This window comes from Chinchilla lanigera, unplaced genomic scaffold, assembly GCF_000276665.1.
Source record: "Chinchilla lanigera isolate Chin_1 unplaced genomic scaffold, ChiLan1.0 scaffold00173, whole genome shotgun sequence".
Lineage (NCBI taxonomy): Eukaryota > Metazoa > Chordata > Mammalia > Rodentia > Chinchillidae > Chinchilla > Chinchilla lanigera.
This window is the reverse complement of record NW_004955574.1, coordinates 672,431-695,438: the sequence shown is the minus strand read 5'-3', so window position 1 is coordinate 695,438 and position 23,008 is coordinate 672,431. Positions and strand designations below refer to the sequence as shown.

General features: G+C 59.5%; 2 protein-coding genes across 4 annotated transcripts; one reads left to right on the top strand and one right to left on the bottom strand.

Annotated features, from left to right (window-relative positions):
* Window positions 1-5,312: 5,312 nt before the first annotated feature.
* Ptgir (prostaglandin I2 (prostacyclin) receptor (IP)) lies at window positions 5,313-9,283 on the top strand. Of its 3 annotated transcripts, none has more exons than XM_005413837.2 (3): window positions 5,313-6,456; window positions 7,458-7,635; window positions 7,903-9,283. In XM_005413837.2, exons 1-3 carry the CDS (start codon window positions 5,689-5,691, stop codon window positions 8,358-8,360), a joined length of 1,404 nt encoding a protein of 467 aa, XP_005413894.1. In that variant the 5' UTR covers window positions 5,313-5,688; the 3' UTR covers window positions 8,361-9,283. The 3 variants fall into 3 exon arrangements, with proteins under 3 accessions (XP_005413894.1, XP_013365027.1, XP_005413895.1); XM_013509573.1 differs by having other exon boundaries at window positions 7,898-8,029; XM_005413838.2 differs by having other exon boundaries at window positions 7,458-7,991.
* Window positions 9,284-14,514: 5,231 nt separating this feature from the next.
* On the bottom strand, window positions 14,515-22,998 carry Calm3 (calmodulin 3 (phosphorylase kinase, delta); the record flags this gene model as incomplete). The annotated part of the gene is given in 6 exon segments (XM_005413836.2): window positions 14,515-16,026; window positions 16,118-16,253; window positions 16,434-16,540; window positions 16,660-16,803; window positions 18,786-18,816; window positions 22,852-22,998. Coding segments are annotated over 6 exon segments (450 nt in total). The 3' UTR covers window positions 14,515-15,997.
* Between the last annotated feature and the right edge of the window lie 10 nt (window positions 22,999-23,008).

The window sequence follows — 23,008 nt, the reverse complement described above, 5'->3', positions numbered from 1 at the left end:
AGACTGGATTCCAGAGTCTACTGACTTGTGGGGCTGAGATCCCTGGGGCTTATCTCTCTGTCTGGCAGAGACCCTGAGCTGGGCGCCTCGGGAGTGTAGGGACTTCCAGAGCCTAGACCTTTTGGGTTCAGACTCTTGCAGCCTGGAATCTGGGAGCTGTACAGGCCGAACCCTCCCTCACTCCTTCATCTTCTGTTTTTTGGGTTTTGTTTTGTTTTGTTTTTTTTGGTACTGGGAATTGAACTCACGACCTCCAGCTTGCCTGGCAGGCGCTGTGCCGCTGAGCTACACCCCTGCCTCCCTTCCTCATCCTTTGGGTCTGGACAGTTGCGGGGAAATGAGGGCTGCTGGCTGGGACTGGTATGGGGGAGCCAGGGCAGGAGGAGCAGAAGGGACCAGGAGGAGAGGTCTGCCTGGAAGAGGGAGTCGGGGAAGAGGGAGAAGCCAGAAGCCAGAAGGGACAGGGCAGGTCCCTGGGTGACCAGCTGCCATGTGTGCAGACCCAGTTAATTCCATTAGCCTTACAGCTCGGCTGCAACGCCAGGCCTGCTCACCCACTGCTCTTTCCTGCCACCCTATCTGTGAGGTCAGCTCTAGGGCCAGGCGCAGGCTGGGGTCAGGGCCAGGCCAAGCAGGGGCGAGGTGGCCGCCCAGGGAGTGCTTGCTCCTCCTCTGTCTCCCCTCTACTCTGCAAAGCTTTGGCTGCCCCACCCCAGGGCAGGCCTCTTCCCTTTACACCCTGGTTCCCGCACCCTGACCCTGTGCGATCAGAGCGCTGCTTGGTGCGGCAGAGAAGGTCGGCCAGCACACCCTGGGGGCCCTTTCACAGTCCCCATCTCACTGGGTCCTCACCAGGGGCCCCCAGAGACAGTGCTTGTCCCCATCCTGCAGACGTGGAAATCAGGCGCAGAGAAAGGGCTACCGTCTGCCAGGTGGGCGGTGGGGACTGGAGCTGGGGTCTGATGGAGGCTGCGAGGGGAGGTTCGGGTGCTGGGCCTTGGCGAAGGGGAAGTGAGACAGGGAGGGCAGCAAAGGCCCGTTGGGGTGCAGGGTGGTAGACAGAGGAAAGCGGCCTCTGACAACAGGTGTGGGCCCTGCCAAGGGAGGACGGGTTTGGATGGACACAGGACAGCTTCTCAGCAGAGGCCACAGACGGACCAGCAGCCTTGGCAAGGCACGGCAGTGGTGGCATGAATGTGCAGGGCATGAGGAGGGGCGAGCCTTCTCCTGGGCCAGTGCCAGGAGGCTGGATACTGGGCAGGAAGGAGGTCAGGCCCAGGGCAAGTGGCAGTATCAGGTCTGTGGCACCTCCTGCCTGGGGGCAGGTGGTAGGCAGGTGTGGGAGAGGCTTGTCACAGCTCCGTACCTACTCTCTCTCTGTGTCTCCATCTGCCTCTGTCTCTCTGTCTCACTCTGTCTCGTTGTTTTTTTGAGACAGGGTCTCTCTTTGTAGTTCAGGCTGGGCTCAAACTTACTATGTAAACCAGACTTTACTATGTAAACCATGTAAACCAAACTTTACTATGTAAACCATAATCCCAATACTTGGGAGGCTGAGGCAGGAGGATCATTGCAAGTTTGAGATCAGCCTGGGCTATGAAGTGAGGTCAAGGGCAGCCTGAACTGCATAGCAAGACCCTGTCTTAAAAAGACCAAACAAACAAACAAACAAACCCTCGCTATGTAGCCCAGGCTGGCCTCAAACTACTCATACTGAGTTTGCCTCAGCTTCCCAAGTGCTAGGATTATAGATGTGCGCCACTATGCCAGTCTCCAACCCCTACAGTGGTGACTAAACCCTGGGCCTTCATTCTCATCCCCCACCCCCGTAAATTTTTATTTTGAGACAAGGTCTTGCTTAGTGTCACCAAGGTACACAGTCTGGGATGGAATTTATTTTTATTTTGTTTTATTTTTTTGGTTTTTTTTCCAGAACCGGGAATCAAACTCATGACCTTGCGCTTGCAGGCAGGCGCTGTGCCGCTGAGCTAAATCCCCAGCCCCAAGGATCTATTCGTAATGGAGTACTACTCTGCTATAAAGAAGGATAAATTTGAGTCATCTGTAGGGAAATGGATGCTCCTTGACACCATAATGTTAAGTGAAATAAATCAGACAATGAGGTTAAATATTGCATAGCTTTTCTTATCTGAGAAATCCAAAGTATAAATAATTTAAAAAACAAAAAAAAAGATAATAAGAGACAGGGAGATTGATCTTTCACAAATGGGAAGTGGACCAAGAGATGGAGGGAGGGGGAAAGGAGAGGAGGGGATGAATAATAAAAAGAATTAATGCATGATAAGTATATGTATGTAGCCCCTAAAATGAATGTAAACATCATGTACTACAAACATATACTTTTTTTTTTTTTTGAGATGGGGGTCTTGCTATGTAGTTTAGGCTGGCCTTGAAATCACCATGTAGTCCAGGCTGGTCTTGAACTCATGGAGAGCCTCCTGCCTCAGCCTCCCGAGCTGGGAAAACATGTACCCATAAAAATTTAAAAAAGAAAAGAAACAAGCCAGCCAATGAAGATGCACTCACAGAAGCCACACAGGCAGTTTAGCTTTGCCCATCCACTGACACACACATACACAATCTCCACAAAACCCACAATCTCCATGCTGACAAAAATGCTCTCTTAGGGCGTGGGGGTGCGCACCAGTAATCTCAGCTTGCTTCAGGAGGCAGGAGAACCACAAGTTCAAGGCCAGCCAGAGCAATTCAGGAAGACTTCTCCTAAAAAGAGCTGATTCAGTGGTAGAGCACTGGCCTAGTAAGCACAAGGCCCTGGGTTCCACCCCCGGGACAGAGAAAAAACAAACAAAAGCTCACTTAAGTCCTCCAGGGCCCCAAATTGCACACAGACCCCCGTGCCAAGTTCACACGCTCAGCCCTGGCACCTACCTTCACCCAGGTCCCCGCCCCTGCCCCTCCGGTGCTGTGTCCCTGAGTCAATCCGCTCTCTGTGGTCCTTCCTCTTCTGCCAGCTGCCCTGGGTCCCTGGGGAGGGTGAGTCCTGCTCTCACAGTGGGCAGAGAGAGGAGAGAGCTGCTGAGTCACCCTGAACACCCCAGCAGTTCCTCCTGTGGCTCCCCTGGCCCCTGAAGACACTGCTCCTCCCGTGCAGGCTGTGACCTCCCTCCCCGTGGCACCTGGGCAGAGCTGAACCCCAGTGGCTCCTATTGTGGGCTCGGCTGTAGGCCTTGCTGGGCCATCGGCAGGCACAAGACATGAGGCCAGCCACGCCCAGGGAGTGCACGGAGGCTCAAGCAGGCCCAACACAGGCGCCCCCAACCCTGGGCCCTTGGTCCCCTCATTAGGAAGGAAGCTGTCACCTCCTAGAGCTGCTGATGCCGGAGCCTGGAACTGATGTTGGCATTGGAGGCACTTGTGTCCCCAGGCGGCACTGGAGGGGAAACTGAGGCCTCGAAGGAAGCAGGGCTTGTCCCAGGTCCTCCTGGGCACGGGAGCAGAGGGAACTTCCTGCATGCTTCATGATCCCGATGGGGACAGGAAGCCAGCAGGAGAAAGCTCCGGGAATCAGAACTCCCCACCTCCCTCCGCCAGCATCTCCCCTGGTGCTGAGACAGGACGCAAGCCTGCCGGGCATCAACCCTCATTAATATGGTATAACTTCCTGAGTTCCCTCTGCTCTGCCTGGGAACCAGACGGTGCGAGGGGGACCGCATGGCCCAGAGGCCTGGGACCCGCACTCAGTCACCCCTAGAGGCAGGCTGTGTGGTCTCCTGGGGATCCCCTGTGTGGCTGGAGCCAGGGCATCCATCCTGCCGGAAGCTGGGGTGCCCGCTGGGCATGGGTGATAGGGAGATGGGGGAAGGGCGAGGAGGCTGTGGTCACAGGAGGGAGGACAGAGAGCGCGGCCGGAGCTGCCCTCCGTCCAGCCCTTGGGTCAGAAGCAGCCGCCCGGCCGTGGAGCTGGGCTACCACACGGGGTCCTTTCTGGCTACAAGGACACCTGGACCATGCCGCTGGCTCCCGCCAGCCAGAGGCCTGTGAGGCTGGTGAGAGGCCTGGTACGGAGGAGGAAACTGAGGCACACCTGCTTCCTGTTCGTGCCCAGGACCATCCCACAGGAAGAAGGTGGCCAAACGGGGACAGTTTTGTTTTGCACTCTGGGAGGATCGTGAGTTCAAGCCCTGCCTGGGGAATTTACTGACTTAGCGAGGCCCTGCCCAACCAAGATCCCCAAAATAAAAATTTTAAAAGACCCGAGGATGTAGCTCTGAGTTCAATCCACAGTAATACAGCCCCCTGCGTCTCTCTCACGCACAGCACAGGGGACAGAAACACAAGTGAAGTGGATGCGGAGCCCGAGTCGGAATCTGCACTCCAGCTGCAAGCGCGTCTGGAGGGTTTTTCAGGTCCCATCTGGCCCCCGTGGTCCCCAAGGCTCCCGGGGAGCTGTGGACTTGGTGGGAATGGCCTGCACTGCCGTGCTGACAGCTGTGACCTGTGGGCTGGCCACAGTGACCCGGGAGGAGGCGCTGGGCTCTGTCAGAGAGGATGGAAGCCATCCATGTGGCAGCAGTTGTGCAGCCCGGGACAGCCACCCGCCTGTGGACAAAATATTACTCCTGGAGATCAAGGTCAAAGGGGCTCGGCCTGGGGCCTGGACGTGTTGCTGTGTGAGAGGCAGGAGGCTGGCAGGGTGCTCTTCTCGTGAGGGGCCACCCAAGTCCTCTGGGTCTGACCCTGCTACTGGACACCGGAGCCGCCCCTCCTCTAAACACTGCGCTCATGAGCAATTGTGTCCAGGGACCAGAAATCTCAGTGGTGTCTGGAAAACACTGCATCAGGGAGGAATTTCCTAGTCATTTCTCAATCCCAGGGGCCGTGTCCCAACCCTGGGGCCTGGAGCCCAGAAGAGAGCCTGGAGGCCCCCCTGAGAAGCCCCGGCTGGAACCCCATGAGAGTGGTGGCATCATGGTAGGCTCCGAAGCTGGGTGCCCGGATGCTGACACCCAACCTGGCCCTTTGAGGGGGACGCCAGGGGAAGAAGGACAGAGACCGAAGTATGGGAGGGAGCAGGTGGCTCTTCTGTGAGTCTGAGAGGAGGAGAGGGGAGGCAGGCACTGGATGGGATGTGGGGAGGTCCAGGAGCGGGCAGGAGCGGGGCAGGGAGCCCCAGGGGGGCTGCTGGAGAAGGCGGGTGCAGGGAGGGCGGGGCAGAGAGGAAATGAAAAAGCCTGGGCGAGCAGGCAAGATGCGGAGGGCGGGCGGTGCAGAGGAGGAGGGAAGGAGGAGCTGACACAGAGGCGCAGACTTCAGACTTCGAGACACGCCAGGGCCGGGGCAGGGGCTGGGGCAGGGGCTGGGGCGAGGAGCGGCTGAGGGGGAGACCGCGGGCTGCAGGATCGCTGAGCAGGAGCAGATAGGGGCGGGGGAGAGGGAGCCGGGAGACCAAGACAGCAAGAGGCAGAGGGGCAGAAGGAAAGAGCTGGGGACGCTGAGGGAGGAAAGGACAGACAGACAGACGGACAGAGAAGGAAGGGGAGACGCACAGGCAGCGGAGGAGACCGTGAGGAGCACAGGCAGGCGCACACCGAGAGCACTGGGGGTGCTGGCAGACCCTGGCTGCCGCGAGGACGGCGGCCTGCGTGGGCGTCCCAGTGGTCGCACCCTTGGGAGCCCTCGGGCGCGGGCTGCACACCGCCTTAGTCCATGGCTGACTCCTGCCGGAACCTCACCTACGTGCAGGGCTCGGTAGGACCGGCCACCAGCACGGTGATGTTCGTGGCCGGTGTGGTGGGCAACGGGCTGGCGCTGGGCATCCTGGGCGCGCGGCGGCGGTCCCGCCCATCGGCCTTCGCCGTGCTGGTCACGGGGCTGGCGGTGACGGACCTGCTGGGCACGTGCTTCCTGAGCCCGGCCGTGTTCGTGGCCTACGCTCGCAACAGCTCGCTGCTGGGCCTGGCCGGCGGGGGGCCCGCGCTGTGTGACGCCTTCGCCTTCGCCATGACCTTTTTCGGCCTGGCCTCCATGCTCATCCTCTTCGCCATGGCGGTGGAGCGCTGCCTGGCGCTCAGCCACCCCTACCTGTACGCCCAGCTGGACGGGCCACGCTGCGCCCGCCTGGCGCTGCCGGCCATCTACGCCTTCTGCACGCTCTTCTGCGCGCTGCCCCTGCTGGGCCTGGGCCAGCACCAGCAGTACTGCCCGGGGAGCTGGTGCTTCATCCGCCTGCGCTCCGCCGAGCCCGGCGGCTGCGCCTTCTCCCTGGCCTATGCCGGCCTCGTGGCCTTGCTGGTGAGTGCCATCGTCCTGTGCAACGGCTCCGTCACCCTCAGCCTCTGCCGGATGTACCGCCAGCAGAGGCGCCACCAGGGCTTGCCGGTCCCCAGCTCCCGGACGCGCGAGGATGAGGTTGACCACCTGATCCTGCTGGCCCTCATGACGGCCGTCATGACCGTGTGCTCCCTGCCGCTCACGGTGAGTCTCGGGGCGGTGGGGGCGGGGGTGGACAGGAGAGCAGTGCCCAGCTCTGTCCACCATTGGACGAGCCACTCTCACAGAAAAGACGTCAGACTGAGGCTTGGTCCAGGCCAAACAGCTGCCAGCTTCCCAGCGACACCTGTCCCCGTTTGCCTCAGCCCGGCTTGACCGCTGACTGCTTATCTCTGTCCACATCCCGACCCGGCCATAGTCAGGCAGACCCCGCCTCCCCCGGGCCTGTGACAACCTGACCGGTCTGAGAGTGCTCCCCCTCTGCCTGCCGGATGCTTGAGGCTTCCAAATACCTCCTTCAGATAACGCAAAACAACCTTCCACACCCATCCTGCAGCGCTGGGCAGGAAATGGCGCCAAGTCTAGCCCTGCCACGCTTTGTATGGATGAGGGGCAACGTCTCTTGGCCAGGGTCACCCCGCACTAAGGCTTTCGAGCCCAATCTCTCATCCAGTGCTCCCCAGTCCTCCAGCCCAGCCCCACCCTGCAGGTCTTAAGGCTGCCGCCCTCACCCTTTCTGCTAGAGCAGCACCAGGGTCTGTGGCACCTGGTCGTCTCGTCCTTATTCTGGGCCTCGGTTTCTCTTCCTGTAAAAAACAAGGGGCTGGGCTGGGTTTGGGGGTCTTTAATTCAGCCTTTGGGAGGGTTACAATGACATAGAGACTCAAAGGCACGCAGACAGCACCTGGACTCTGAGCCCGCAGGCTCCAGCCTCTGCGAGCCCAAGGTCCTCGCAGGTGTGAAGGCCGGGCAAGCACTTCCCTGGCCCCGTCTGTCCTCCTAGAGAGCTGCGGGCGCTTCCCTGGGGCTTTCCCTCCCTCTGCTCCAAGATGCAGCAGCGACTGCGTTTCATCTTATCTTACTTCCTTTCCTTCCCGTCTGACATGCCCCTCTCATCCCTGCGGTAAGCGAGTGGGAGGTGACGGACGAGTGAGGGTGGAGGCGGGGGACTCACGGCCCCCTCTCGGTCCCCTCCCCGCCCCCAGATCCGCGGTTTCACCCAGGCCATCGCCCCGGACAGCAGCGAGATGGGAGACCTCCTCGCTTTCCGCTTCAGCGCCTTCAACCCCATCGTGGACCCCTGGGTCTTCATCCTCTTCCGCAAGGCCGTCTTCCGGCAGCTCAGGCTCTGGTTCTGCTGCCTTTGTCCTCGGCGTGCCCGAGGTGACTCAGAGATACCCCAGTCCCAGACAGCTTCAGGGAGGAGGGGCCCCCGCATCCCTGCTGCTTTGGAGGGGAAAGAAGGGACCTGGGTGCCCCTGTCCGCCTGGAGTAAGGGACAGGTGGCGCCCTTGCCTCCCGCTTCACAGCCCGGTGGTGGCAGCACCGTGGGAACAATGACATTGTCCAAAGCCGAGGCCGCAGTCGCCTGCTCTCTCTGCTGACACGGAAACTGGCCCCGTGACCTTCTGCCCTGTCTTCCCAGTGCAGGAGCCAGAAAACCCGGGGCGTGGCTGATGCTGTGGAACCAGAACGTTGGCCCCGAATTGCAGGGGTGGTCAGCTGCTATTTCCCCTCCGTCAGGGTGGCCGTGGAGTCTGTGGGAGGAGAGAGCGTTACCCCAGAGCACGAAAGAACAGTTGTCTCAAAATAGCCCACGGCCTGGCCCGCCGGCCCTGGCCCTGGGCTCCCCATCCATCTCACTGTCCAAATATTTAGAAAGTGGCCAAGTTCCCAGCGGCTTCTGGGTACTCAGGTTTGTGGAGGTTAGGATTCCCGCTCTCATCCACCACGGGGGTCTCAGCTGCCCACCCCGGTTCCCAGGGGAAGGCCCTGCCCTCTCCCAAGCCAGGAATTCCCAGAAAGTTCCCTGCTTCCTGTTCCCCATCGCTCTCGGGGTCCTGCGTCCCAAGGGGAGGTGGGAGGAAGGAGAGGCTGTTGCGTTGTAGGTGACCCTGGTGGACACGCGCCCGCTACCCAAGACACGCCATAGCTTAACGGGCCATGCGGTGTGACCCGCCAGTGAGGGGGGCTGGGGAGACGGCCGCCGAAGGGGTGGAGGTCGGGGGATCCCGGGACCAGCCAAGAAGGCAGACCCCAGTCCTGCGTCTGTTCTTCGGGGCCTGGACAAATTATTGCCCTCCTTACAGAGCCTGACCTTATCTCACTGCTCTTGGAGTCCTACAGATTTCATCCATTCATTTAACCAATACGCAGCAGGTGCTGACTCCACCTGGTGTTGTCTCTGTGGGGTGCTTTCCAGCCAGCCCCACCTTCTCAGGGCTGGGAATGCAGGGAGCCTGAGAAGGGAAGCAAGGTGCCGTGGAGAGGTGGGGGTGTGTGACCAGAATGCCTCCCACCCCCGCCCCACACTGCCCGCCTCGGTTCCCCTTCCTCACCCCTGGCCTAGAACAGTGAAGCTGCACCCGGGGAAGGCCTACAGCAGCACCTGAGAGAGCTCATCAGCCAGCTAGGGGCGAGCATCAGTTCCTGCATGCTAGGCACACCCTCCAGCCACTGGGCAGCCATCATCAGACCTTCTAGGGGTGGGCTGGAGTCCAGAACCGAGAGGGCAATCACTGCCCTGGCTCATCCAGCAGGGAGGAAGTGGAGCCAGTGTTGGCCGTGGAGCCGGATGGTCTGATCCCCTGCAGGGCCCAGCTTGCTGGCTGGAAGCCCCCACCCCTCTGTGCCTCTTTCTGACTATAATCTGGTGCTTAGCTTACAGGATAGCTGGGAGGATGAGAGATTGCCTCTGAAAATCGATTTAGTACAGGGCTTGGAAGAAGGGCCGCGCTAGGTGTTACTATTATTGCCGTTATTGTTGTTGCAGTTATTATCTGGGCAAACATGATCTGAAAACCAAGCAAAACAAACATGGCATCATTATTTTCAGTTTTATTTATTTATTGGCAGTTACTATGTTTCAACTCACATTTAAGAAAAGCAAGGGATAGCCAGGGTGATGATGCATGCCTATAATCCCAGCACCCAGGAGGCTGAGGCAGGAGATTGCCCCAAATTCAAGGCCAGGCTGAGCTACATAGTGAAACCCTATCTCAACTCAAAACACCAAAAGAAAAAAAAAAAAAGAAGAAGAAGAAGAAAAAGAAGAAGAGAAGGAGAAGAAGAAAGAGCTGTTTGGGAGAGTTAAAAACAGGTCAAAACTGAGTATAGTGTTGCACACCTATAATCCCAGTTACTTAGAAGGCTGAGGCAGGAGAATTTCAACTTCAAGGGCAGGCTGGATAATTTAGAGAAACACTGTCTCATCTCAAAATAAAAAATAAGCTGGGTATGGTGCTGTACGCCTGTGATCCCAGCTCAGGAAGGCTGAGGCAGGAGGATTGCGGAGAGTTCGAGGCCTGCTGTGGCTACATAGTGAAACCCTGTCTCAAAAAGACAATAAATAAATAAATAAATAAATAAATAAATAATAAGCAAGCAAGCTGGGGCGGTAGCTCAGTGGCAGAATGCTTGCCTAGCATATGCAAGGCCTTCAATCCCCAGCACTACAAAATAAAACAAACAGTTTGAGGTGACCAGTTAATAGGAATGGGGTTTTCTTTGGGGTAATGAAATGGTTCTGGAACTAGACTGGCAGTAGTCGTTGACAGTATGAATGTACCAAATGTCATCAGCTTCGTAACTGGCTGGAAAGTGTTAAAATAGTACTTTTATCTAATGGGTATCTCACCACACACACCCTAAAAAACCCCATATATAATACTGAAAAAAAATGAGGGCGTTTAGAAACTTTTATAGCAGTCATAATTGAGTAACAGTATCTTGGGTGATTTGAACAATAAAAAAGTCCAGTTATAAGAAAAAAGCCAGGGCTGGGAGTGGTAGCTCATGCCTGTAATCCCAGCCCTGGGAAGGCTGAGGCAGGAGGATCACTGTGAGTTCGAGGCCAGCCTGAAGTGCATAGTGAGACCCTGTCTCAAAAAGATTAAAACAAAAAACAAAACAAAAAAAACCCCACCAAACTGGTCTGGGAACATCAGAATGAGTCCTACTCTTGTCGCCAAACCTGGCCTGGCCTCAACTGGAAAAAATCCAAAGGCCCCTACTGAACAGACGGTAGTGAGGAAGGGATGGGGAGGGGCTTAGCTCCTCACGGTCACCCCCCAGGTGAGACAGTTCCTTCCGCCACCGCCAAGCTCAGTACTTGATCCCCTTGAGCTGCCCTCAGTCTCATCTTCAGGGTGAGGACCCCACCCTCTGATCTGGATGTGACACCCCCTGCCAGGCTGGCAGTTTTCAGACAGCTCCCTCCTGCCCCCCACACCCCCCGGGATGAGTTGGAAACTCCTTGCGCCTCTGGTATCCTGGCCCCCAAGCGTGCGAGCTCATGCTCACTGCCCACCGCTGTCACAGCGCCGGCTGGGGGCGCTGTCTGCTCGCCTCCCGCCAGCCGCTTGGAAGCCACAGGCCAAGCCCGCCACTGCCCCAGCACTACGTGTTCCCTCTTGATCAGCAGGGCTCGCCCCGTGATGCTGGGGACAGTAACCCGGACAACCCAGGCCGTGTCCTCCTGGCGCTCACTGTCCAGGGAAGACAGTCCTGTCCCCAGAGTGCGTGGGGCTGGGAGGGGTGTTGCGGGGCCTAGGGAGGCATGGGGGAGCTCGGAGGAGGAGGGCATGGCTGAGCCAGACTCGAGTTTGGGAGAAAGGGTGGCGGAAAGAGGAGGTCTCCGTCGCACTTCCGGTTCTGACGGCAACTTTACTTCTGCGTCTTTCATATGCTCATTAACTTGTCATACTTTCCCTGGAGCCTGCCTGGGGCTGACTGCGGGGTCCCTTGGGGATGTAGCAGTGACAGTCACAGCCTTGGTCCTACTTGGCTCATGAGCCAGTGGGACAGCTGAATAATCACATCAGTATGTGCTGGAAGGAGCAGCTCAAATACTAAATGGAAAGCTGCGGAAGGAAGTACAGCACAAAGATACGGACGGACGGATGCGAGTGGCCGACCCTCCTCTGGAGCGGGGGTCAGGAGGTGAAATGCTGGGAACGAATCCTTATTCATTTCTGTCTTCCTAGTAGGAGGCCAGCCCGCAGAAGGGACCTTACACATCCATCCTCTGCTGGTCCTGGGAGCTGCTGCTCTCTGGGGCCTTTTGTTGTCATGGCCCCACCTGCTGGTCACACTGGGAGTGGCACCTAGCAGCCGACCCACGGTAGCTACACTAGCAGGCCTGCTACCCTCTGGGAAGTGAGGGGAGCCTGGTCTCAGTCGGCAGCTTCCCTGTCTGATCACCTTCTCAGGACAGGCTCTGAGTTGCGCTAGCAGAGCCTCGAGCCCCCACCGGAGGTGATCACGAGCCAGCAAGGTTGCGCTGGAGCTGCAGTTCTCAGCCTCAGTGCTGTCCCGGGGCCATTAGAAGCTAAGTGCCTTCCATGTGTCTTTGATTAATAAAGAATGGGAGGGAAGTCATGATTACTTAATCACGAAGCTTGTCTGGGAGTGAGAGGGGGGCGATGAAAGGCGCCGAGGAGCTCAGGCAAGGAATGCAGTGGTTAAAAGCCTGGCGCTGGGGATCCGAGCATGTGGGACCCACTTCTGAGATCCAGCTCAGCTCTTCCAAGAAGAGCAGCTCCCAGAAGTGCAGCTATCTGCCTGGCTGCCGTCATCTCCTGTCGGGGTTGGGTAATCATTTACCACCTGCGGCGCGCACCACCAGTACCAGCAAGTGCTAAATTTCGGTAGGGACCCATGTGGTCTGGGTCAGAATTAAATGACCTGGTGCCCTGTCCACCAAGATGGTTATTTTTATGATCTTTCTTTTACAGCTTATTCTTCTCCATTTTACAGACTGGTAAACTGAGGCTTGGAGAAATGAAACTACACTCTAGCATTATCAAGTCAGAAGTGACAGAGGTGGCCCCTGAGACTTAGTAAGGGCCAAAACTCATTCATGCTGGTCAGTGCTCCAGCTGGGATAGGAGCCCCCCTTCTAAATTTTTTTTTTTTTTTTTGGTACCTGGGAATTGAACTCTGAACCTTGCACTTGCCAGGCAGGTGCTTATGCCACTGAGCTATAGCCCTGGCCCGAGGAGCCCCCTTCTGTGGGATTGCTTCCCATCAGTTGCCTGACCAGCTGGATGTGGTGGTGCACCTGCATAGTAGCAGCAGTCAGGAAGCTCAGGCAGGGGGATGGCCATAGGTTCAAGGCCAGGCTGGGATACGTAGTGAAAACTTGTCCCTCCCCCCCCAAAAAAAAACAAAAAATAAAAAACAATCAATTGCTAGGCCAGAACTTCCCACAGGTAGCCGGCTGCTAAGAAGGCCACTCTCGTATCAGATGCCCTTGGCTGCCACAGCCTCAGCCCAGCCCCAACTAGCTGGCTCTGTCTGTGGCCCGCCTAAAGTTAGCATTTAATAAACTATCAGTTGGCCAGGGATTTAGCTCAGTGGCGCGGTGCCTGTCTGGCAAGGATGAGGTCCTGAGTTCGATTCCCTGCCCCTACCACCCCCAAAAAAACAGTATCAGTTAAAGCACACAGTTGTGGCTGGGTGTGATGGTGCATAACTGTAATCTCAGCATTTGGGAGGCTATGACAGGGGAGTGCCTCGAGTTTGAGGCCAGCCTGGGCTACAAAGTGAGTTCAAACCAGCCTGAACTGCATGCTGAAACCCACTCAAAAAGACCAAAAAAAAAAAAAAAAGTCCACAGTTGAGAGCTGGGAGGGCTACATTTGCTCCAATGTAGCAAATCTGGATCTGGTTCAAATTCACACCAGCTCCTTTGAGGAGTGGCCTTGTCCCTCTGGGTCTCAGTCTCCCAGCTAGCACAAGGCAGGCTTAGGCCACCCAGCGAAATGGCTGCTTAGGGTTTCAATTAGGTCCCGGATGCGGAGCTTAGAAGATGACCTGCGAAGCCGGATGCACCCAGTCAACAACGGCTGACGCTCAGCAGGCTCTTGGGTCCATCCGGCTGGCCGGTCCGACCTGCGGCCCACCCTGGGAGTCACAGAGGCCCGGGATGTCACCCGAGGCCATGGAGGGTTGGGTCCCAGACCTGTTCTTATCCATGACACTGTCTACTACATCACAAATACCACGCCCTACGCAGCTGGCGGCGAAGGGAACGCAGATGCAGGCTCTGGAGAAACGGCTGCCGCTTCCCCCATCTCAAGCCAGGGCTGGTGTCTGATGGCTGCGCAACCATGGAGCCCCGGCCAAGGCCCGGCCCGGCCGCGGAAACGCCCCCTGGTGGCCGAGCCCGGTGCACCCTCTGCCCTGGCCACTGCCGGGGCCTTCTCTGGCTGGCGAGAGTGCAGGAAGCTGTCTCTGCCCGCTCCTGCACAGCCGTCCCGTCGTGAGCGTCCATGCGTGTTAGCGCCACAGTCCAGGCCCGAAGGAGACGTATGTAGGATTTGCAGTTGGGGCCACTGGCTTTGGGAGAGCCCCGAGAACTGGGCTACGTCACTCCTCCGGAGCGCATGCAGCACACGAAGGCGGTGCGTTTTCTGTATGTGCAATGTTTGTGACTTTTTGCTTCAGATCCTCAGACCAACTCCACGTCCACGGCCTCCTGGGCACCTACAGCCCAGCACGGCCACTTAGGCTCGTGAGCGCCGCAGAGTGAAGGCCACCGTCTCTCCCCGGGCACCTGTGGGAAGCGCCCCGAGGCTGCCCGGTCTGTGCTCGCGGGTTGCATCCTCTGCGCTTGCTCGCCGCTCCCTGCCCGCAGGTGGGTGCCCGCTCAGCCTCCAGCTCAGCGGTGACCCCGCCCGACGGCAGAGTCCTCTGGGTCCTTCTGCGGGGCAGTGGCTCTGCCTTGCTGTCTGCCCTTCGTCGTGTGTGACCCACAAGCCCCCGGCCCTGGGCCGAGGGTGCGGCTGGCTGCTCTCCACCTGTGTGTGCCACCACGGGGACCTGCCGCTGGCACTGAGCCCACGGCACTCAAGGCTGTGGCACCGTCCTGCCCCGACGACCCTGCAGTCACGCTAGGCTCAGCGACCGTGATGCAGAGCTGCCCGGTCCCTGTGGGATGTGACGCGGCCTCAGAACTGGCACAGGGAAGGCTGTCTGCAGCCCGGGCGCGACCTACGCCAGGGCAGGTCCAGGGTCTGAGACAAGACGGGAGGAGCTATGTCAGGTAGTCACTGTATTTTATTGGAAAACATTGATATATATTTTTCTTCACAGCTTGAACTGAACACAATATTGCCCGGTTTAAAAAAAAAAACAACCAACTCAAACATTCTGGAAGTGTCCACAGCCTCACGCCTACCTGCCCTTGCCCTCAGCTCCTGGCCGGGTCTCTCACCAGGCCGGTCCCTCCCGCCCTCGAGGCTGGTGCTAGAGGGCGGGGAAGAGTCCCAAAGCTGGGCAGGTCCCAGGAAAGCCACTGATCGACCCGGGGTGGGGGAGCCAGATGAAAAGGACGGAAAAGAACCCAGACTGACTGTCCGCGTTGACTGACTTGTCCCGGAGGTGAGAGTCAGAAGCGAGGCGCGGATCATGCTCTCCGCGGGGCTGGAGCGGGCGGGGCGGGGCGGAGGCAGCGGGCGGAGCGAAGCGGCCAGGTCAGCGCGGAGGCGGGCAGCGGGCGGGGGCGCCCCGGCTGCGTGCAGAGTGCAGCGGGCCGGCAGGAGCGTTTTATTGCAGGTTTGTTCCGGTGAGGGCGTGTTGGGCTCATCTTCCCTCTCCCCACCCTTCGGCTGGCCCAGCATGGTTTGGGGCAAAATCAAAGTTTTAAGGGACATAAAGGGGGGCGGGGGGGAAGGCTAACCAGCACATTACAGAGCGACCATCCCCACGTCCATTCCTAGACGGCCCTGGGGGCGGGTGCGCCGTAGGGGAGGGCATGGGATGTTAGCACCAGGTATTTACAGAACAGCTGGGACCCCTGAGGGACGTGGGCAAGGGTGAAGGGCAGTGGCCCAACGTGCAGCCCCCACCCAGCCCGTCTCAGAAAGCCGGTCAGGTGGTTCCAGGACAGCAGCCAGCGGGACCTGGGAGCCGTCCACTCTGCACGGCCCCTCCCGAGCCGGCCCCTCCGGCGGGAAAAGCATGCTAGCTGCCGAGGGCTCCTCGCCCCTCCTGAGCCACGTCCGATCAGCGCCACAATTCCTCAGCCCCCTCGGTGCTTCTGCTCGCCCCGCCTGGCCCCTGCCCCGGGCTGCCGGGGTCTGCACGCGGAATCACAGGGCTGGCTGCATGCAAGAGCGACGGGCATGCTCCTTGCCTGGGTGGGGGCTGCACCCCCGCGGGACCGGGACAGCGCTGGCAGCCACCCCAGCACCCAAATAAGAGGACAAACGGGAGGAAACAAACCGCGAGGGAGGAGCCTCTCGGGCTGGAGGCGGCAGAGGCTCCGCGAGGGGTGGGTCTTATGAACGCATCAGGCCTGGAGCGCTGAACGGCAGGGGGAGGAGCAGTGAGGGCCGGGAGGGGGGCTCGGGAGGAAGGAGAAAGAGCAGTCATGCAGCGTGGGACAAATCTTTTGTTGCTTTATCAGATTCTCAGTCAATCAATTGGTGTTTGCTAGAACCGGGAACGCAGGGGAGTGTGGAAGAGAGACGAGCGCGCGAGGAGAGATCAGGAGGATGGGCATCGCCAGCTGCCCGGGCCTTCACTTCGCGGTCATCATCTGTACAAACTCTGCAGAGAGAGGGAGGAGACGGTGAGAGGGTGCAGCCTGGCGGCCTCCCCAGCACGAGGGACCAGCCGGCGCCTGGCCGGCACCGCTCACCTTCATAATTGACCTGGCCGTCGCCGTCGATGTCCGCCTCTCTGATCATCTCATCCACTTCCTCATCCGTCAGCTTCTCCCCCAGGTTCGTCATTACGTGGCGCAGCTCTGCGGCGCTGATGTAGCCGTTCCCGTCCTGGAGGTTGGGGACAAGGGCTCTTGCTTAGCTCCCGCTGGCAAGGGGGTGGGGGCAGGCGGGGACTGAAGGTGAGGAGCAGGTGGCCGGGGGCCCAGGCTGCCCTAGGGTGGGGGCTCGAGGCTCCGGCCACACTCACTGCTGGCGCGGGTCTCACAGCGTCCGGAGAGGACTGCTCACCTTGTCAAAGACGCGGAACGCCTCTCGGATCTCCTCCTCACTGTCAGTGTCCTTCATCTTTCTAGCCATCATGGTCAGGAACTCCGGGAAGTCAATGGTCCCGTTCCCTGGCGGGGGGAAGGGAGGGGGGAGGAAGAGCTCTTGGCCTGGGCCCTGGGAGATGAGCCCGGAGACCCCAGAGGACACGCTGCCCCATCGGTCCCCAGGGGAGACTCCCTGGGCTCACCATCTGCGTCCACCTCGTTGATCATGTCCTGCAGCTCTGCTTCAGTGGGGTTTTGTCCCAGGGATCTCATCACTGTCCCCAGCTCCTTGGTGGTAATAGTGCCATCTCCATCCTTGTCGAAGAGGGAGAAGGCCTCCTTGAATTCTGGGGAAGAAAGGGGACAGGTCCAGGTCAGGAGGTCACAGGGAGCACCCAACCTCCTTGGAGAAGGCCAAGCGAGTCTGCCCCACCGCAAGGTGTGGAGCCTGACCTCCCTCAAGCCCTTGGTTGGCCAACTTCTTCAGCCAACCCAGTTCAGGGAAGACCTGGGGAGGAGGTGGACTGACGCTCTCCTTAGATAACTGCACTTTGTTCTGGTCCTGGCTTCAGCTTCTTCCTCAAATGATGAAATGGAGCAAAGCCATGGGCAGATGAGAGCCGAGTGCGCTCTTCATCTGAAGTGTGCAAGCCTAGGTCAACTGGCAGAGGGGAGGGGAGGGCCGGGAAGGGAGGGGCAGAGGCTGTGGAACGCCTCGGGCCGCCAAGAGGCCATGTGGACACCGGATCCCTCACGCCGGGCACCGCGGTGTCCTGAGGCGCGGAGCCTACGAGTGCTGAGCGCGGGGGTGGTCGGCAGCAGAGCGTGGCTGATGGGGTGGGAGGCAGGGCAGCCAGTGGCGCTGAGTGGGAAGGCCGCAGCTGGGGACGCATCAGGAACGGGAGGAGCACGTGGCTCCTGCCCTCCCACTGGGCCCATTTTGGCACCTGGCGCTCCCCTACCCCCAAGCCCTCGGAGAACAGATGCCTGGCGGCCTATTCCCAGGGGGTGTGGGCTGGGGTGAGGTGGCGGAGTTTGCTAATGAGGACAGGGCGGGAAGTGGAGTGTGCGTGTGGCACAGGAGAACAGCGCGGCGTGAGGTGGCAAATGGGTGGGAGGGACATACACCGCTGGGCAGCGACTCCCAGCCTCCTTGGGGACGGTGCCAGCTCCCTGTGCTGCTGGAGGCGGGGGCGGGTCATGTGTCCCCCTCCTCCCCCACCGGAAACATGCAGCTCTCTGCTTCCCTCCTGGGGCACTTGGCCTGGGCCAAAGCTAAGCTGCTGCGAGTGTGACCCTGTGAGGGGCAGCGGCGACAGGAGCGATGAGCCCATTTCTGCCTGCTCCGCTTCAGGGGCCGGCTTTCAGTCCCTGCCACACGGCCTCTGCCGAGTCTGGCCACCGAGCCGGGCAGCTGGCAGGGCCAGGGAGATGAGCCAGGAGCTGGTCTCTGAGGCCCCCACCCCTGGGCAGCTCAGAATGGGGTGAGGGGGAAACACAGGGCGGTCACACAGCAGTTCCGGGGCGGAGAACCTTGGGGAGGGGCCTACAAAAATGAACGGGACTGCCTCACTGGGAGGGACACTGTCCTTTCCCCGTTCACTGCTTAGCTGGCAGAGTGTACGCAGCATCATCTATGCTCAGACAGCAGATGGCAGGGACCAACAAGACCAAGTCCTGAGCTCACGGGGTTCACTTCTAGGGTGGGGGATAGGACAGGTGGAAACAGTGACAAACTGCACACAGTAACGGAGCAGCGTGACAGGGAAAGTGAGGCTACCGACTTGAGTTAGGGGGCCGGGAAGGCCTCTGCAGGGGACATGGAGCTGAGACCTGAGGGGACGGGGCTGCCCACGGAGGGGCTGGGACAGGAGTGCTTCCAGCACAGGGAAAGCAAGAGCAAGCACGCGCAAAAGGAAGCGTAAAGGCAGCGAGCGCAGAGGTGGGAGTGACAGCCATCTCCTGGGCGGCTCCTAAAGTGGGACAGGAGCTGCAGGCCCACAGGGAGCCAGGGAACTCACCTTCTAGGCCTATCTGGGTACAGCTGGAGAAAAGCTAGGCTTGTCCCGTGGCCCCTGACTTCAAGGCTCCAAAGGACCAGCAGCCAGCAGGGGACACAGCCGCCCTTCAGATATCTGAGGTCCGTCTCAGGACCATGGCGCTGGCAGGGCGAGCGCGTAAGCGTTTATCACCATCCCAGGCACAGGCACTGCACTGGGTGACACAGGGACGCACACACTCCTGTTGGCTTAGTCCTGGGGCTAGGTTCTGCCTGGGCACACAGACTTCCCTCAGGCAAGATGCTAGGGCACAGGGCCAGCAAACTCACCTGCAATCTGCTCCTCGGTCAGCTGGTCGGCCTGGAAAGCAGGAAGGAGAGTCAGTCACGGGCCAGTTGCCGGCAGCCGGGATGCCTCTCCCCGCCCCAGCTGTCCCTCTGCAGAGGGTGCCACACGGAGTTCCACCGGCCAAGGGATAAGGACCAAGTGAGGGTCCCAGGCAGAGCCAGACAGCAGGCGAGAGACGTGGAGACGCAGAAGCTGGGGGCCAGGGTGGGCTGGAAACTCAGGCCCAAGGGCAGGGACAGCGTCTGCTCCAGCCCAGCCCGCCACAGCTCCTCCTGCTGCTGGGAGCCCCAGAGGCTGTGTGAAGGAGCGGCTGCCCTAGAGGCCTAATCAAGCGGCTCTAGAAGGCTCCAAACCGAAACAGGCCAGTCCTCCGGTAGGGCAGCGGGAAGATGTGTGAGGCCATCTCTGCTAGTTTCTGTGTCACCTATTTGGAGGTGCCAGGCCCAGGCAGGGTAAACCTAAGTGGCAAAAATTGTCTTCATCAGCGGCTTGGTGTAGCTCTAGTGCCTGGAAGAGCCCTGGTCAGGCTGGAGGCTCCACCTCGGGCACCCAGGGCGGGCACAGGTACCACTCTGCTCTTTCTTTTGGGCAGACGGGACAAATGTCAGGGAGGGAACTGAGGCAGGCAGCAGCAGCAAAGGACTGAAGTCAGCTTCAGCGCTGCTGTTTTTAACCCCTTCCATCCTGGGCAACTCTGGGGCCTGGCCCGCCATGGCCCGCCGCCCTTGCTGCAAGTGGGCCAGCGGGGCGGGCTGGGGAGGCGCAGAGACTGAGCTTCCCGCACGGGTGGGTGTCCAGGCACAGATGTTCTCTGGGACAGCAGGGTGTGTGCTGGGTCCCAACATCTAGCTTTGGACAGCTAAAACACAAGTTTCCCTTGGTTTTTGTGAATGCAGAGCCCCCGCCCCTGCCGCCATATCCCCGAACTACTGTGAGTCCGGTGAAAACTCCCCTCCTCGTCTTCCCTTCCCAGTCAGAGGATGGGGCTCCAAGTCTACAGCAGATTCTGGCCTCAGGTTTGGGAGTCCCAGAAGTGGAAGTAAACTATTGTATGTGTTTCCATTAGTCTACATGGCTTTCTAGACCTTCCCCTGAAGGCCAGAACGAACCATTGCCTCTTCCCAACATTGTCCTGGGCTAAAAAATGCGTTGTTTAACCTAAGGGGGCTGAATCCCAAAGAGGCAGGATGGGAGGAGAAATCTAAGTGATGATGACAGAGGGGAGATGGCTGAGGCAGGGAAGAAGGCAGAGAAGAAAAACGCCACACGGGCACATTCTAGAAAAGTCCAAAGTCTAAAGGGAAGGTGAGGAGGCCACATGGAGACTCTTCGGCAAGGCTGTCAGCAAAGACTCAGGGATGCAGGCTCAACGCCAACCCACCAGCAAGACTCCACCGCCTCCCCCGGCTCCTGTGGACAGAGGCTCGGGCCCAGCCCCTGCGTCCTGACACATGAGGAAGCTGCCCCGGAAAGTGAGAAGAGAGGATGGGCTTCTGGTTACGGCCAGCAATGCTGGGGGAGGGGGAGAGGCAGAGCAGAGAGGAGCAGCCTGGGGAGGAGGGCTGCCGCTCCATCTGCTTTTCATTCTCCTCCCCAGGCCCGGAGTGGAAACAGCAGCCAGCAGAGAGGGCCCTGCCCAGCCCACTGCACGGCACTGCTCTGCACCAAGCCTGCCTGGGGCAGCACTGCAAGGGGCTGCAGAGTGCCCGGGAGCCGGGCTGAAGGCCAGTATCTGCCGCTCCCCACCCAAGAGCTGGGAGACGCAGGTGAGCACTGCTGGTTACAGGGCTGCTGCAAATAGGCGTGGCTCTGCCTGGAGGGCCTGTCGGACTCCCTGCCTTGTAGGAGCCCTGTGCCCCGCTTGACCCAGGAAAGGTCCCAGCTCTGAGCTACAGATCTCAGAGTGTGGCTGCTGTCCAGAAAACCAACTGCCTGAGAAGTGCTCACCGGGACCCCTCCCCAGGCTTCTCCCCTTTCCAGACCAGAAGATTGTAAACAGTCACCAAAAACTGTCTGCAAAATAACCCAGCTGGCCTCCTGCCTCCTTGTCCCTGCATCTTGGGCTCTAGCAAAGGGGTGGACAAGAAAAAAAAAAAAGCTTGGGGTGGGGGAGGGAAGAGGGTATTATTTCTCTGCCTACCCCAGCCGATGCCAGAGAGTAGTGTCAGATGAGATCAGAAACCAAGGCCAGGGCCCCTTACCGGGGCCAAGGAGGAGCCATAGAGCTCAGGCCAAAGTCCAAAGCCAGTTAACAGTGCCTTGTCCCACCCATACCTTGCTGATTACAAATGGGAAGTGCAACTGGTCAGGGTGAATGCTGGGGCCCTCCTTTGGAGGTGGGGGACCCGCTGGCACCCGCAAGCACTGCAGGGCCCCATTAGCGAGGCTCTGCTGGGGGGAAATGGGGTAGCGGCAAGAGGAGCCATCAGGTCTGTGTCAGCAAGTATGAGATCTGATACAGGGCCGCGGCTGCCTGTTCCCCCGGGCCTTGCCAGGGAGGATGGCTGCACAGGGTTCCAGGCTGGGGGGGCTGGGGGTGTCGTGGGTGGCAGGAGTAGAAAGAACTAGTCTGCTGTTTTTTTCTCAAAGCTCAGGCTGTGTGAATTCACAGAAGCACTCAGTGAGGGCCAGGAAAAGAACAAGACGCCATGAGGCTAATAAGGGGTCCCCAAGGTCCCCTCTGGGCAAGCTCTGCGCCCCCAACCTGAGGGCATGGAAATAGGCGTCGGATCATCACTGGCGCCACACTGTACTGCCCAACACTGTCCTTTGGCACCAGTGAGAAGATGTGGAAGGGCGCACGGAGCTGGGGTCAGAGGGAGGCAGCCCCCATCTGGAAAGGCAGCTGTCTTGGTCTGAAGTGGGTAGCAAGGCGGTTAAGGCCTCTAGGCGCAAACAAGCTGGCTCCTGTGGGGCGCCCCAAACTTTGACCCACCATCCCCATTTCATGGGGCTCCAGTGCGCAACTGGGGCCTAAACAACTCCGCCCACCTGCTCCCCACTGCCCGATGCTACCAACCCATTCTTCCCAGGGAAGCAGGACACTGCACAGCCATTCCCTCCAGCATCTGCAGCCCACCCCCAACCCAGACCGGACATCTTTATTATACAGCCCACACCCACCTCCAGACCTGGGCCCACTTGGGCTGCTACTCATTATCCCGGCTTCCCTCAACCTCACCTCCTGACACCTAAGCCAGAGTCTCCCCGACCGCTCACCTTGGAAACCCATCCTTTCATGAACCCAAACACAACACTCTGCCCAACTGCTTCCCATTAAAAAAAAAAAAAAAAAAAAAAAAATCTTAGTTCAACAATCTTGACCCACTAGTTCTCTGAGAACCCTTTCCAGCTGCCCCCAAATCAACCACAAGGCTCCCTGTTCCCCCAGTATGGGCAAGCTGCAGCCTTGACACCCCCTTTAACTGCCTGCACCACCCAGTCCTTCTCGGTCCCCGAGGGCTTCAATCTTCCGCTGCCGCCCACCCCAGGCTCGTCCTCACCGCGGCTCGCACCTACCTCTCCCTCCTCCTCCTCTGCAGTGCTGGTTTTCGGAGCCCCTTCCCCCAAGGATCCAACGTGCCAAAGTCGCCCCCACCCCCGGCTGCCCCCTCCGTACCCCAGGACCCCCCAGGCCACCCGTCCCCGCTGCCATCAGGACCCAAAGCCTTCGTCGGGGCCCAAGCAGCTCCCTCCCCGGCCACCTCTGTCTGGTTTCCGCCTCCTGGGGGTCCACACACCCAAATCTGAAACCACGAGCTCCGTCCTGAATCCAAAAATAATTCCGGGGGTCCGAACGCTGCCTTTGGGGCCCAAACGCTCCACTCTGCGTCCAGCTGTCCTCTCCGAACGCTCAGACGCCCATGCGGGGATCTCAGCACACCGCCGGGGGTCAAAGCCGCTGGTGGGAGCCCCAAAGCCCCCTTCTGGGACCCGCACATCCTTCTCGGGGTTTAAGCCCCGAGGCTCCCGCCGGGGCTGCCTCGCCCTCCCGGGGGTCCCGTCCTGCTGCGCCCGCCACCTCGGCCGCCCCTCGGCCTCACTCACCATGGCGAGGCCCGGGGTGTCCGGAGCACGGAGAGCGAGGTTCCTCCGGCTGCGGCAGCAGCTGCAGCAGCTCGAGGTCCACCGCGCGTCCGCACCTCCGCACTCACAACCCGCAGCGCGCGCCGCCGCTGCCGCCGCCCGCCCCAATCCCCACCGG